The sequence below is a fragment of the Pezoporus wallicus genome, unplaced genomic scaffold (genome assembly GCF_028554395.1).
Source record: "Pezoporus wallicus isolate ANWC-B61680 ecotype Strahan unplaced genomic scaffold, APGP_CSIRO_Pwel_v1 contig_5441, whole genome shotgun sequence".
NCBI classification, from domain to species: Eukaryota; Metazoa; Chordata; class Aves; order Psittaciformes; family Psittacidae; genus Pezoporus; species Pezoporus wallicus.
Window position 1 is genome coordinate 418593 of NW_026640767.1, and position 16890 is coordinate 435482.

Below are 16890 nucleotides of genomic sequence, written 5' to 3' on the forward strand. Positions count from 1 at the left end.
GAGCAAGACCAGAAGAGGCCACAAAGGTGATCAGAGGGTTGGAGCACCTCTGCTATCAAGACAGGCTGAGAGAGTTTGGCTTGTTCAATCTGAAAACAGCCCCCAGAGACTTTAGAGCAGCTTCCAGTGCCTGAAGGGGGCCTACAGGAAAGCTGGAAAGGGATTTTTTACAAGGATGTGTGAGGATATGGCAAGGAGTAATGGTTCTAAACTGAAAGAGAGAAGATTTAGATGAGACATTAGGAAGAAATTTTTTCCTGCTAGGGTGCTGAGACACTGGCACAGGGTGCCCAGAGAAGCTGTGGCTGCCCCATCCCTGGCAGCGTTAAAGGATTTGAACGGGGCTTTGAGCAACCTGCTCTAGAGTGGAAGGTGACCCTGCCCACGGCAGGGGGTTAGAACTGCATGAGCTTTAAGGTCCCTTCCAACCCAAGCCTTTCTACGACTCAGTGAACCATATTCATTAATGGAATTTACAGGTAGTTCACAGCTCTCCCTATATATTTGTCAAATACAAGCTAATTCCAATGAGTTATTGTACTGCTGAAACCTGAGAGAAGCAACTATTTGCTAATGGCACCATGAATTACTATGTACATAGCTACCCATAAGCTAGTACAGCAGCCTCCAAAACTCCTGAGTAGAACCTCTGTGTGCACAGAGGGACAAATACTCACCTTGCAACTTTTGTTATGCTTGTTTAATAAACCTTAGTAACTTTAAGATTTCACATACCCTTACAAGAAAAGAAAAAGTCACACACAGAGAACTACTCATATTACTGTTTACAGTGCAAAGGGACACTATCCATCAAGGTTTTGGTTGGTACCAGTCAAGTACACAGGGAATGAAAAGCACAGATAGATAAGATATAAAAACCTGTCTTCACATTGTCAGTAGAGACTTGCAGGTTCAGAAGAAGTTAAGCACCGGTCTTCACTTTTCAGAAGTGAATCTTTACCATTAAAAATTCTAAATTTTTAATTCATTTCTTCCCTCACCTCTAACCTAAGGAAAGTCCCAGAGTATTAGGATCTCAAGAACAAAAGAATTCACTGATCGAACAGGAATAATAAAGAATACCAGAGAGACTACTACTAAACTTGAGGGACGCAAGATTTTTCCAGTCCAGAAACACCTAAACCACGTGTAACCAGAGTGACATGGCTTTGTCCAAAAAACAACAACAAAAAACAAAACAACCAAACAGGAGCTTTTACAAGTACAATTAAAAATTTATTTTTCTCTTTCTGCATTGAAGTGAGTACACGTTTACACACAATGTAACAGGGCAAAAAAATCACCTGGTTTCTAACTAAGGTTGTAAGTGTACCTTCCTTTTTAACAGTCCAGAGTGTCAGCAGGGAAATGAAGAAAAACCCAAACCAAAAACTTAACTTCAGATGGTATACCTGAAGCACCCCTTTTTTACCCACCCCCAAAAACCCCACTCAGAGCACACTTTTGGCAGAAATCCCTGAACATACCCTCCCTCCCAAAAAAAAACATTCAGTACATATTAAAAAACAGGCTCAGTGGCACTTTCTCTTGAATATGACTTCAGTAACATTTTGAAGTACAAAGCATTTGCACTGTACTTCACTTCGCTGTAAGGCTAGCTTAGACATAAGGCAAACATCACCTTAGCTTTCAAGTGCTCCATGCTAAGATACCCTTAGTACATGAGGTGTACTAAGTATAGATGCCTTGTTTCCTTTCATTGCTTTTACTCCCAGTGAAAAAAAGCAATTTAGGGAGATGGTGTGCTATACTCATCATGAATTGCAAGGTACTAAAAGGTTCAAGAGAAACAGCAGTGAATAAAAATAAACAGTATTCACATATCCAAAACTTATTTCCATCACTTAAATAATTTTATCTGCAATTACAAAATACATACACTTAAATATCTTTGTAAGAAATTATCATCTAAGGTATCACAGATTACGATTCACTTTTGATATTCTAACTGCCCTAACTCTGGCATAAAGATACACCTAGACAGTGTTACTACCTAGGGTGCTTTCCTATTATAATTAATTTTCTTAAATATACACTAAATTCTCTCTAGCTATTCTGACAAATAGTGCAAATAAAGACATTCTTTGGGTCACAATTTTTAAATATTACTGCCAATGCTATCCTCAATTTAATATTGTTTTAGTAAATGAGTAACAAAATATTGTAAGTATACACATTTTCTAACATCTGTTTAGCAATGTGTTTTCCTCAGTTACCTCAGCTTAATGCAGACCACAAAACATTAATAAGCTACAATACTGCTCACCTATCCAAAAGATATGTTCTATTTATACTTAAATAAATATATTTAGAAACCTACTTTTACGTTCCCCATTGCTTTCCATTTATTGTTATTATCCAATGGCATACTACATCAAACCGTGATATCAAAATATCTTTAAAGACAACAATCACTTCGGAAGTATTGCTCAAAGGCGATGACATAATGCTTTGAGAACCTATGCACGTAAGTTAGACCTATATAAAGCCAGCACATTGTATAATAGAATAGTTTATGCTTCTTTTAGAGTCAACTACTGCATTGCCCTAGCCAGAGATAAAATGCTTATCTTAAAGATTACCCATCATAGATGTAGCAACACAAAGTGGCCCTGTGTGCTATCTAATGTTGCTTGCTGGTTTTGCACGTCTATTTGAAGTTACTGGCATCTGATTGCTAGTTCCATTAGTGGTATTTGTTGCTGAGCCGTTCACAACGATGTAATCAACTTTGTTTTCCAATTTCACAAGGCGTTGCAAGATGTCCTCCAGAAGAACAGCAATTGTTCTTTTAAGATCAGCTGAAGATAATGGAAAAAATAACCAAATTAGATCCTGTTATTTGCTCTGTGTGAAAAAGAACTGCTATTTCAACACACATCTTAAGACTTGCCATCCTTCCCACTTTTGGGAAAGAGTGCACATTAGTATACAAATATAGAATTAAAGAGCTGCTTGATTTTTCTCTTATTTTAGGCAAGGAAGATACCACCATAATAGTGAACTGTGAAGGAAGACAGAGTGCAAGAACAAAACCACTAGTTGGAACATTGGACTAGTGACTTTTCAAAGACAATATTTCAAAGTTAATTTGACAACAGCACTAGGATACTCACCTATGACAACTTTTAGCCTTGGACAGCAACAGAATATATTTACTTTCCAACATAAAAATGGTAGTTCTAAATAACAGATCTGTACCACAGAAAAACAGCTACAAGAAAGCATCTTACCACTTTTTACACAAGCTATAAAGAAGGAAAATAAAAATATCCATATATTTAGACCTATATTGACTGAAAAATAAGAGAAAGGACAGTAAAAAAAAAAATCCCATGTTCTGGAACACAAAACCAGTAACAGACCTCTCAACAAAAGCTAATTATGCTGTTGTCAATGCTGTCTTCTCTCAGATTTGGAAAAAATGAACAAACTTGCCAGCTTTTACAAGGCGTTAAGATCACCCCAAAACACACGCAGACACACTCTTTCCCTCTGATTTAGTTCATCGGTTCTTAAATAACCACAGAAATTGGGGAGTAAAAACACAGGTATAAAGAAAAAAGGTATTAACCCAGATAAAATTACTAGTTGTAAAATAAAAAAGTCTCAGATCGGTTTCTCCCTCTAAAACTAACTAGTTCTGGTTTAGCAATGTTATCTTAGGGGCTGGAAAGCGAGTTAAAATTTGAACCAGAGCAGGGTCTGCAGTCAGTGATACAGTAGGCCGTGTAGTCTGTAGTACCATAGTGAGCAAAGGAACTGCCTATTCAAGTTGCAAGTCTGATGTTCAGCATGTAGATCAAGAGTTGACTTTGTTATTTTTATTAAACTTCAGAGAAAATCTCAGAAGGCAAATCTCATTTGGAAATACACTGCAAGATTTATGCAGCAGTACAAAGCTGCAGTACACAAGGGTTTTTAAAAGAAATTACACAGAAAAGCAATTACACGGTAAAGACAGGAAATCCTTGAAGACATAAAAAAGGGGGAGGGGGAAGGAAGAGAAAAGGGGCAAGAAAGGAAAAAGAAGTGTTTGACTGGCAAAAATGTTAACTTAATGAATGAAAGAATTTAAGCCCGGGACATTTTAATACTGCTGTCCTCATCTTCAGTTGCTTCCTGCTCATCTTGTCATCAGACTCGCCTCCTTGTTCCTGAGCAGCAGCCAAAAGCGTTCAGATCCACTTTTGCTCTTTGTGCTCCTATCAGAGTGCCTTTTAAGGACATCCTACAACTGGTACAGCCCACTCTTTCAAGGATTCCTTAAAAAGGGGATCAAAGTACATTAACATAGATCTTTACATATATTCTTTTTAAAACATATTTCTTTTTAAGCCTCATACTTCCCTTATTTTCACAGATACATGTCTTAAATTTGACAGAACACAGGTAGTTTCTTCAGACCTAATACCTAAGAGACTAACTAGAGTGCACTGCAGCCTTCCCTCGAAAGAAGCTATGAGGGACCAGAGAGTTCCAATGAAGACATTTTTATAGCTTTGCTGAGAAGATCTCAAAACTATAGTCCCAAAGCTATCTTTTCTGTATTTCAGAAGATGGTGAATAGTGGCCACATACTCATCAAGTTAACACATAAATCAGAGAGATATGATGCAGCAAGTATCAAAGCTATAGAGACAAGGGACCTTACCTCTAACGGCTACTTCTAAAGCAAGAAGAGATTCTCCTAAATTAATAATTGCCTTGCAGTCTCAAGACTGCAATCTTAACCAAAGTTGGTTTCTGCTGCTTTTTTACTACTTGAAGAGAATAAAATTACAGAAATAAAAGCAGAAAGTTAGCAGTGAGGCATAAAAAGAATCTGGAATGTTGAAGTGACTTAATCTAAAACTGTCCCCTTAGCAAGCATAGGCTTACGCCTCGGTAGCTTAAGATTCAGAAAAAGCACAATGCTTCTGTTAATCTTGTACGTAATAGTAGCCATATACCTGGAGATATCTAAAACATTCCTGGAAAACAGAAATCTCATGTCTCGAGCTTGATTTTGTGTCACATCTTAATCTTCACCTTCAGTGAATAAACTAAAATCAACTTTGTTAATACAGAGAGCTTTTCTTCTTACATAGCAGTACATATTACTTTTAAAAAGTAGAAAAGTATAACTTTACAGTTTGCAGGGAAAAGGGGTATTTGAATAACTAATGTTTGTTTCTTTCTCTTACCATATCCAGCCATAGAGGCTCCACCACCACCATTCATTAAGTTTTTGTTTTCTTCTGCCAGTGCTTTGACATATCTTTTGCTTAGATCTAATATCTGTCCACGCAACTCAGCACTGCTTTGGCGTCTTGGATACTGAAAAGTGTAGCGTAGCAACATCAAACCCCAGATGATGCCAAAAACTAGTAAAAACATGCTCAGTTTCTGGGACATATTTTTCCTTGAAAATGCTAGAAACATTTCTGATGAAGGTCACAGGCGTGTCTTAATTTCAAGATAAATAATTGAACCTGGCTCTGTCAAATTATATTACATTATAAACAAAAATAAGATTCTATGAAGTGAAAAAATCTTCTGGGTTGATCATCTTGAATACGTCTTCTCATGTTGTAGTTGGTCTGGACTCCTGAAATTTGTAAAAGATCACCTGGTTATTCAAAACTGCTACAGTTGGGGAGATTAAGGACAAATACCAGTTTCCAGTATTATCACAGTCTAGCAAACAGGTGTGGATTTGTGGCTTAGAGATACAGTCATCTTCCCATCTCACATGTTATTTACAAGTTTTCCTCTCATTTTACCAAATTTTATTCTCCAAACCCCAAACTTTTATGCTTCTACGAATCACCTGAAGTACTTTAAATACCATAATTTGAACTACATTAAACCCATTTCACACAAAATGCAATATCTAGAAGAGACTTGTAAGGGACTTACACAGAACATTTTGATAAATGTTATATCATTTGTATACACACATACAAAAAAGATCTTGTGAAATTCTTCACTTGATCCTTATTTCTCACTTAGAAGCATAGGACAAGTATAAACAGATAAAATGCAGAACAGAGTTTCTTGTTTTATTAGTTAGTTCAAAATTGGGCATCATCCTTTTCTGGTTTTGTGAAGCATTGATATTCTTTTAGATTTTGTATCTTGCTAATAAATAAAGAAATAAAACCAAAATTCACTGACACATTGCACCCATTTTTAGCACTTTACTACAACTTTAAAAATGTCTTACCATAGCAGCCAATTATGATCCCTTAATGGATTAAGGCTTCAGGAGAAAAATAGATGGTAGAAAAGCTTCAGCAGTTAAACAGCAAATGTCCAGACAGTTTGAAGCAATATGAGCCAGACATCTTCAGAGAGCTCCGCACTGGGGAAGGACAAAAAAATACAAATTAAATAAAGTGCAGGACTAAACAGACCTTCGTTTTCATGTGGAGTGGCTGAAGTTTAGGGCTTCAAACCACACGCTTTTAAACCAGAAATTTTTAACTTAAGTTGAAGGGAAGAAAATAGAATCTATTTCCATATTATTATAAATGCATATGTTTAAATACCCAATATCCGATTTCAACATACTTAAAAAATGGCAAGAATCTCACGAAAATGTGTCCCTCTTCTCATGTTACTAGGCAGTGACGGCAGATGTTCCAGATTCATCATAAATGATTGTATGTACATATATGCTTATATACATTCTCTTACTCATTTTTCTCCCCCAAACGACTCTGATCTTTTCCATCTCTTTACATGTGCCTATCTCGTATTTCTGTTTCAGCCAACTCTGAAACTTCTCCAGTTATTCAATATTTTTGAGAGGGAATTTCTATTATTTCATGTAATCTGGATAAAGCTACTTATTTTACATAATAGTTACATTCCCCTGTTATTCCCCATTCTTCCCCATATATTGCCTGACATAAGTGCTTTTCAGACTGAAATCACACATTTAAGTATTCCCCACCAGACTTTCTATAGTGGTACTTCAGTGTCTGGTTTTATTGGACTACCGGGACAGAATTTTTAATCCTGCTAAGCCCTCATTTAAACCTAACTCTTCCTCCACGGCATTTTTCATTGCCTCTGCTGACCAGTACAACTGGCCTTATGCCAGCACACCAGAGTTTGCTGCAAACACAAGTGTCATTCCAGCAGGGTTCCAAGTTGTGCTTGTCACCCTTCACCTTCACCCCTCAGATAATGCTCTCAATAGGCAGGCCAAAATGACTGATTCAAGTAGCAGATTTTCAAAGTGCTCTAAAATCAACATGCGTATCTAAATTATTCTGAAAGTTATCAGCCCAAGGCAGGGGCAATATTAGAACTTGGATGCCAAAGCTGCTGTAAAGTAACAACTTATGGTGTGTAAAATGCCCTATAGTAACTGCCAATACATAAAATCTTACTGTTGCCAGTGCAAGTGGCAATCACAAGTCATTTAATGAGGAATAGCTTACTTCACCTTAACGGTGAGATACGACCGCACACACAGACAGCCAACATGCAATAATCTGAAATCCCACTGTAAATTCAGTGTGGTGTACTTTGGTCAAAAACTGTGCTTATACCCCCAAAAATTACTTCAGACATAAATTTGTCTTAAGCACATAAGAGAGAAAACAATAAAAGCTTATCTTCTACAGTATCAGCATGATTATTTGGAATTGTGTGGTTAAAGATTTCCTGAAACAGATCCTCTCTAAACATGAGCTAACCAAAACTTCTTTTCCCTAGCTCTTTGCCAAATCCATGGCTCTGCACTCAAACTTTAAAGCGTAAACTGTACCTACATCATTATGCACCCTACACAGTTCCCGAATAGTATGAAATATGATGGAACACATTCACATATAAGGTCCAGGAGTAGGATATTCACATCATGGTTCAGAAGACCAAATAGTATCTCTCAAGGAGAGACCACAAGTTTCAACCCTATTCCCAAAAGCCTACATTCTGCATTATTTAAAAATAATTAAAAAAAAATATGTCTGACAACAACAGATACCTTTCGCAGAATTTAAATTAAGTTCAGCTCTCCACAGATCTCCAGCCATATCTCCTTCTAAAGCATTTCGACAATCTCACTACAGAGCTTTGGAATGGAAGTAACTCAGCATCACACTGTAAGTAAGAGCACAAGCCAGGACAAGAAGCCGAGCCAAAAGGAACAGACTGCATAAACTCCAGCCAAGGAGCAGCAGGAATTGCAGACTGGGTCTCTGCCACGTATATTTGATTCACAGTGCACATGCTGACTACTGAAACTAACGGAAATCAAGGATTTAACCTGCTGAGCAAATGGCATAACACCCAAATACTGACACAGGGCAAAGGAACTGGGAGTAAGGTGTACCAAAATGAAGGGAACTATTTGTACTTGTCACTTTTCCTATGCATTTTTAGAGGCCATTCCCCCTAACTGAATTTTAGTGTAATTTTAAAGTTCTGCAGATTGGGCACTGAAGCATGCCCTTCTGGTGACCCGTAACACACTTCCTGCAAGAGCCTTCCAAGATTACACAGTGTGGAGCAGCAATAAAAATAAAAGCAAGCTTATACCCATGTGTTCTGCAAGAAGGAAAACAGGGTATCAGAGCAGCAGGTGTACGTATTAGGAATAAAACAGCACAATAAGTAAGATGGATAGATTGGAATATTCTTTTGCCTATTGTTGCCCTGAAGGGTCAGCGTTTCTCTACATGAACATTATAGTTTAAACAAAACTTGTCCTCAGAATGGACCTTTGATTTTAGTATTTCAGAGGTAATAACCCATGAGATAAGAGCATACATGTGAGAAGGGAACCATAAGTCTTGTGATCTTTCCACTCCCTTATTATTCGTATTCCTCCTTACCCACCACTCCCTAAGCAAGGAAAAAGGAAGCTGAAACTTCCTTCTTCACACCAATTTATCCTGATGGGAAACCAACCTCATCACTCTCTGCAGAGACCAACAGGAAAAAAGGGCACAACAGAGCTATACCTTGTTGGAATTCCTACCATCTATAATCATAAAGACTGAGACAAAAGGAAGTCGCTCATGAAGATGAAGGAGTATAGCCATGACAGAATTTGAAAATCTGAGGAGAGAAAGGAAAAAACAAGAACAAAACCAAACCAGACTGAAAACAACAAACAAAAACCAGCCAACTAAAACAAACAGAACAAACACATACCAAATGAAACTGCTGACCTGACTATGGTCAGCAAAAGGTCAATCCAAAAATCCATGAACAGGAGAATATCTTCCAGATAATCCTTTCAGTAGGCAGCCTGAAGTGACTGACTCAAGTGGCAATTTCTCAAAGTTCTTTAAAACCAACGTGCGTATGTATTATTCTGAAAATTTACAATTTGAAACTATAAGCAATTCCTGAACAAAGTATCTGAGACTAGGTCTGCCTTTCACAGACATGAAGTTTGGTTTTCTTCACTGCTGCCACTGCTGGTTGTCTAAAAAAATGTATTGCCAAAGCCTGCCAATGTGGATTTAACATTGTCCAGCAGTACCACAACAAACACTGACGTACAGCTGGCAATGAAACCAATGAACTAAGGCACTCAGCAACTCCAAAACAAAATCTTGTCTCTATCCTCAGAGCTTCATTCCAACATCAGTCATGTATAAATTATATTACTGAGTGCATGAAACATAAAGAACAAGGGCCAAAGAAAAAGCAACAGAAAATCCATTCTATGTTCTGTAATAAAGCAAAGTTCTAGTATCTCTGATGCTACTTAACTGAACAGCAGCATCAGACTCAGTTTGAGCTGACTCTTCACCATGGAAACCAGCCCATACTTAACAAAACATCATACTTGAAATTTGTTGGAGTTTTCCTCAGATTCTGCTTTACTTATTCCCAGCAAAACCCAGAGATTATATTCAAGTACAACATAAAAAATGCAAGTCTGTAAGGCAAAGGAATGCCTCGTATGTCCTCTGAAACATCTCAGGGTATCATGAAAACCAGGCATACCCAAAGCCTTAAAAGGTTACAATGCACCGCACAGCGCCATCAGTTCTGCTAGTCAGCTTATAAAAGACCAGTACATGTTTATCATCGTTTTTCTACGCCTATATGAGACATTTCTATTAAATTCATTGCAGCAAACACCTCTCAGTAAAGCAAGATTGCTGTATTAATATACAATAAGCTATGTTGTAAACAGGCCCAATGATACCTCACTGCAATAGTCAACCAAGGTTTCAGAAAAAGAAAATTCACATGGAATTACAGATACCAGGAAATAGTCTCACTGTTCAAACAACTCTATTCTATTAGTTTCCTTTTTTGCATCTATTTAGGGTGAGGCCCACCCCCAGCCCATTTACCTCTGTGACCTCCAAAGTCTTTTATTGTCCAACATAAAACTTTGAGCATCATAGTCATTCAGCTGCCAGACATTGTGCTGACCATTCTGAGTGCAGACAGGCTAGTTCTGTGTTATTTGGAAATCTGTCAGTGCAGTTGCTGTGCAGCAATGAAAATGGGAATTCTGAAGAATGACTGATGCACACAAAAAAAGCACAGAACACAGTCACTAACCAATTAATCTTAGAAGACAGGGGCAATGAAATAAGCATGCAGAAGCTCAGGAGCTACATGCTGAGACTTTTTGGAATGCCAAAAATGATGTTTGCAGTCTTAGATGGCTATTGGTTTGGCAGTAGGAGAAAAATCTGCATGAGGTGCAGCTGACAAAGAAGTTAAGTATGTCCTGTTTGGGAAAACCACAAGTCCTGGCAACACACAGAAACTTCAGTTCTCCACTCCTATAACACATAACACAAACTCCCTCTAACAAATCATCTTACCCACATAATGCATTATTTAAAACTGGAGCCCAAGGAAGAATCACCTTCCTCATATTTTTAAGAGCACATGAGTTCTTAAAAAGATGCCATTTTCCTGTACTGGCACATCCATACTGGTGACTTTTGCAGACCAACACTGCCTTTTGGTTCCGAGGTTCATTAATCAGGTTCAGACAACTGCACAGCACCATAAAAGTGCAGAATATTCGACTTGGAAGCAAACAATTAACAGAAACACGTGGCCCCAAAGAAATAAGACCATGTTTGAGCTGTCTTTTGATGACATCAGCTCTCAGCATGTGAAGTATTTCTGTTATTGTTACTGTAAAACTTGGTCAACAGAATAATGTCACCAGCAGGGAGGGAAAGAGAAGGATACCCTACTCACAAAACCTCAGCAATGCCTGACGCACCAAAGCCCATCAAAATGTTGTACCTATGTGCTGATGAGACTCGAGCGTCTTTCGAGACTGCATCATCGATTGGGTGATAGAAGACAGAATTTATATTAATAGCTGCTAGGCTCAAGTAAAAAAATAACAGCACTATACAACACACTGCCATCTCTGGAATAGGTAACAAGGCATATTTCTGGGAATAAAAAAAGGCTGCCTTATCAAAATGACAGCTGCAGGACTGCAGGTTTTAACAGTTCTGTACCACTTTTTTGGAATGCACTGACAAAGGAGTCTGCCTAGTGCTTGGTGTCTTTTCCACGACATCTATCTTTATACCTTCTCCCACAGCATATGTTCCTTCACTCCCTGACTGCATGCCCCAGACTTGAATCACCAGGAAATGCTGAAAGAAAAAAGAACAAACCCTTGCCTTACTGCTACCCGTATTTCGAGGAATAATTTTAATAGATATTCCAAGTGACATCATAGAAAGACAAGAGGTTTAAGGGAACAGCAAAAAAGGGGTAACTACCAAGAAAACCTTTTCTTTTAGTGCTGCAACAAAGAGAGAGGAAAACCTCCTTGTGTGCTACCACCAGTCCCCTCACCAGTCTCTCAATGAGGTGCTGATGAGCTGCTGGGACAACCTCAAACATATCTTAAATCAGGAAGTTTTACCTCCTACGGGCTTCTAAGAACAGCACACAACCAATTTGTTTTGTAGCTGGACTTTGAGTTGAAAGGAAAACCATACTGCTTTAGACTTGAAAACCCACACATCAAGTTTACAGTGGCTCTGGTATAAAATTATCTGAGTGCCCACACACTAAATTACCTTTTGTGCTGACTTGTTTCTAATTTGAAGGCATGTACTCCTATTTCCATTGGTTTTATTTTACACTTTGTGCCAACAACTGGTTTGGGTTTTTTTGCATGTCTAAGGAGTCTGCTCAAGGACTTTTTGGTACCTTAAAGTATCCTAGCTTTTTTTCCAGCACCTCTCCCCTTTATTTTGCTTACTACTCTCAGCGAATGCTTTTAAATCAAATCAACTATTTAAGAACAGAAATTCTTTGTTCCTTGCCTGTGGGCAGTCAGCCAAGATTCAAGATTTTGAGAGGGGAAGTGACTTGGCAGGGGTTGTGAAGAAAATTAAAGAAAGCAGATATCAATGGGGACAGTATGTTATACTTGCTGAAGTCCCCCTCCTCCCACTGGATCCATCTGGGCCTCAAAATGTTTCTACATCTCTGTGTCAGCTTCTTTAAAAAAATAAATAAATAGAAATCTCAGCTTCATTCCATCTGGGACACTTCATTACTTCTTTACGCTTTATCGCTGCTGTTCCAGGTCACAGCAGTAGAACCCTTGCTCAGACGAGCCACATGACAGAGCATGTGGTACCTTCTTAAGTTCCTATTTCCCGATAAGACTGCCACAATTTTTTTCACAGCAGCTGAACATTAGGCTATGACAAGTACTCCCTTTCAAAGCCTTAAATAGTACCTCTACTCCCTGAAATTTCACAGCTGTATTTGCATCACTCTTTCCAAAGCCCCTGCCACTCCAAAACTTCCTTCTGAGATGATCATGGCTTGACTTTGCAAAGATTTTGGAATTCTGAGATGATAATGTTCAGCTAACTAGTTAGTTTTAGAAAGCCATATCTGCAATTATGAATGTAAGCTACTGAGAAGAGAGAGATTTTCACTGAACATTTTAAAGAGAATTAAGAGGAAGGGGGGTGTCATTAAAGTGAACTGAAAGGGGAGGGGGGAGTCAACTAACAAAGTGACAGCTGCACTGGTGGAGACTTTGCCACTGCAGAACTTGTCATACATGTACACATGGTGCAACATCTACACAAACACAATTCTCATAGAATAGTAACAAAAAAAAGAAAAGGGAGAGAGGAAGAATTTAACCTGTCTTTTTTATTTCAAGAAACCTGCAGAATTCAGCTGAGTATGGATGTATGCAAGGTTTGTTTCAGTGGTGAAACTACAATACAGACCTGGCCTCAGAGTCACGCTCCTTCCCAGGAGCCTGATCCATTTGAAGATTTTAGTAGACCAACACTGGAGGAGTTCTTTTACTGTACATCTTTTATTATTTCTGTATTGACTTGCCAGTTTATCTTAGCATAGTGAGGCCACAGTTGTGTGCACTGCAAAATATTTCATTGTTAAAATTAAGTAAAAGGTACCCAGAATTTTAATTGGACTATTTATAGAATGGTAGCCTCTTACTTCTTCAATATTATGGAAGAGACCAGTTTCAGTGAAATAAGTTTTAAGTCCTCCTTTCTTGGTTCTGTTTCCCACAAGCAAAGTAGCCATTTAGTTCTGAGCGACCCAAAATTAATCCTTTAAATTACATAGGAAAATGGCTATATGAATTCTTCATAAAGTTGACAATCACAAATTTAGGATACCATTAATAATGCTTATATGAGGAAACCCAGCTCATGTAATGGTACAAGTTTTCAATCACAGGTGAAAAAGCTTGTCAAATAAAAAATACCATATAAAGTACATTTTAGCAGTAAACTTGTACTAGCACAAAACACATTCATTTGAATGACTGAGCTCCACAGATTTTTGACAGCTACTGAAAACAATTTAATGGCTATTTCTGACACTTACTAGTCTTCAGATATACTGACTACATGGCTGACAATTCAAGCTGACAGCATGCATTTATCCTACTTACAGCGTGGGCAAGATGCAAGAACTAGTGCTCTTAACTGCTCTTGGAAAACGTGCAAGTGATCACGAACTCCAGGAGAAACATCTTACTTTTAGCAGTTAAATGACATCCAATCCCCAAGCTAAATTACAAGCTTGTGAAGCTAGTACCAGTGCCTCTTTCAAGAGGCTAAAAGCCAAAAGAAGTCTCTAAAAGCAGAGACTACAAAAGCTTAAAAAAAAAAAAAAGTAGCTTTATTTCCAGCTGTAAAAGCTTTAGGAAAAAGGCCTATTTACTAGACCAAAGGATTTCCAGCCTAATTGCTTAATCCTCTGGAGTGCTCAAGTACCTGAAATGAATTATTAAACAATTATATATTGTAACACATAAAATGACAAAAAGAGGCCAGAATAATTTAGTCTTTATGCACATGGGTACCTCCAGCAGTCAAAACGGAAACAAAGGTAGCAATAAATTTCCACATTTGACCTAAAATTGAAATCGCTCCACTTGTGATACTTGAACTTAGAATATATCATCATCATTTTCATACCGTCTCCTTTCTTTGACATTCTCACAAGAGCAAAACAGTAATTCAAGCCATTTGCTCCAAAATAAACACTACAGTTAGAACGAATCACATGCTTAGCTATTATGCTCAGCACGTTCGTATTCTGGAGGTCCTGTTAAAATAAAGCCACAATTCCTACAAAACTCACCTTTCACAGTGAAAAACTGCCCACCCCTCTCCCAATTCACTGAGTGGGCAAAACAACAAAACCCCAACACAACAACAACAAAGCCCTAGTTGTTAACCTGATGTAAAGTGCACTAAGGAAACTCCATATCATGTCATAGGACAGAAAAAAAATTCTCCCTGCTTTGTTTTGTGGCATACAGACACAAAAATTACACCCATTTTAGCAGGCAGCATTTTTTAGATGCCAAAACACATCAAAGAGAATTCATAGGATCTACCATGTTAGATTAGGAAATTAAAGATAAGAAAGTTTATTAATAATGAATTATTAATGAAGCTGCAGAAGGCAGACTGAATAATACATTATCAATATTTACAGAAATAAACAATGAAAAATTAAAAACATGGTTAAAATATCAGATATTATAGTTTTATTATATTGTAAAAAGAAAACATTATTCCACACTCGTGCTGTCATGAAGCTGCATATATTGTACTCTCCTAAAATTAGATATTTCACCCGTTATTTTTTTATGCAGACTTCTTAGTGCCAAATTACTTAACCTAACGTGACTAAGGATCCTACCTTTGCTTGAATAGGAATTAGAAAAGAATTTTCTTCTTTCCAAGTGCCATCACATCACTGTAAACACGCTTTTGAAAGTTATGCCCTGACAGTACAAGACAGACATCAATCCTGCAGAGTCACTGCAGTCACAGTTTATGACAGATGAGGAAGGAAACCACAAAACCCTTATTTCCTTCACTGCTTCCTCAGCACCCAAGGACACTGCACCACAGCCCTGGCTCACGGCCGTCCGGCGGAACGCACCAAACCCGCGCACCTGTGAGAGGGGAACACAGCCACCGATAGCCCGAGGCGGGGGGAGCCCGAGCTGCCCTGCCGGCAGCACGACCCGCAGCGGAACGACGAAGGGAAGAAAGGTGGGAAGAGAGAAAGCTGACGGCTGCACAAACGCCAACGGGGGAAGCAGAAGCACGGCCAAAGCCGGGAGGTACACAAACCTGTGCCGAAGCAGGGGACGAGCCCGAGGAGGAGAGCAAAGTGGGGAGCTCAGGAGAGGTGAAAACCTGGGCTTACCCAGCAGCTGCTGCCAGGTTGTGGCCGCTCTGCTCCCCACCCAGGCCCGAGGGAGCTACCCCGGCTCCCCACACGGACTGATGGGCCTCCACCACCCTCATGCCACCCGACTCAGCTGAAGGCCCTTCCTTCCTCAGGCAGGGGCACAGCTCTCTCGCACCCCATCCTATCAGCCGCTCAGCACGGCACCTCAGGAAGAACAGGACCCCGCACCAACACCCTCACACTACCTCAACTCCACCGCCGGACCGCAGGCGCCCTGGCTCGGCTCGGCTCGGCTCCGCTCCGCCCGCCCCGCGACGCACCACCTCGGGCCCCGCCCAACCCGGTCAAGGGGTTGCCGCACTCTGTGGGGCGCATGCGCGGTCCGGTGCCTGCCCCTTCCCCACCGCTGGGGAGGAAGCGTGAGGGGTGCCGGTGCCGGTGGTGGGTCGGGGTGAGGCGGTTGTGCAGTTTGGCGCAGGGCTTTCGTCTGCAGCAGAGAGGCCGGGAGAGCCGCAGCCCGCTGTGCGGGGACCGGGAGGGCGATACACAACTGTAGGGCTAGTGAATGCTTCCTGGAAGCATTCGTTCCCTGGGCAGCGGGAAAGCTGTCCACTCCCTTTTGATGCTCGTGAGTAGTTTGCTTGCGGGAGTTTAAGCCAGGGAAGGCGTCGCTTTCTGCCCTCTAACGGCGTAAGTGAACGTTGCCATTGGCCTCAGAAACAGCTCTGTCCCTCCTCAGGTCCGGTGCAGGGCCAGTTTGCCCTCATCATATTCTGGTTCTTGTAGCCCGCAGCTGCACAAGCTGGGCTGTTGGCGGCTGGGGCAGTATGTGAGCTCCCACCGCGATAGTTATGTAAATAATACCCATTGTGGATGTAGGACTGTGCTTGCAAGTTACCTCAAGCTCTTCCTGCAAGGTGGGGTCTAAAGGAGGCTTAATCAGTTTAAAGATATCGGTTAACTAGGGTGACTATAAGGGCATGTCCAACAGGTGCCAGTGTTATGGAGTATGTTGTTCACTCTAGCTCAACCCCTTCAGCGGGGGTTGTCTCCATCTAGACAAGCTAAGGTACCTGTTACTGGTCAGGTGCTGCAGGTGGGTGTAAGGGGAAGGTTGTGCTTGCAACACGGCACCCTCTGTAACATAAACAGTTACAGCAAGTGTTGTCGTGGCAACCACCGCCTCAGCTTCCCATCAGT

At 39.9% G+C, this 16890-nt stretch overlaps 1 protein-coding gene across 3 annotated transcripts; it reads right to left on the reverse strand.

Annotated features, from left to right (window-relative positions):
- Positions 1 to 1223: 1223 nt before the first annotated feature.
- On the reverse strand, positions 1224 to 15951 carry CCDC126 (coiled-coil domain containing 126). 3 transcript variants are annotated; one of them, XM_057420437.1, is made up of 4 exons: positions 15936 to 15951; positions 6230 to 6367; positions 5208 to 5611; positions 1224 to 2822 (listed from the first exon to the last, which is right to left on the reverse strand). In XM_057420437.1, the coding sequence occupies exons 3-4, from the start codon at positions 5443 to 5445 to the stop codon at positions 2641 to 2643; spliced, it is 420 nt and encodes a 139-aa protein (XP_057276420.1). In that variant the 5' UTR covers positions 5446 to 5611; positions 6230 to 6367; positions 15936 to 15951; the 3' UTR covers positions 1224 to 2640. The 3 variants fall into 3 exon arrangements, with proteins under 3 accessions (XP_057276420.1, XP_057276419.1, XP_057276418.1); XM_057420436.1 differs by lacking the exon at positions 15936 to 15951 and adding an exon at positions 15630 to 15731; XM_057420435.1 differs by lacking the exon at positions 15936 to 15951 and adding an exon at positions 15449 to 15592.
- Between the last annotated feature and the right edge of the window lie 939 nt (positions 15952 to 16890).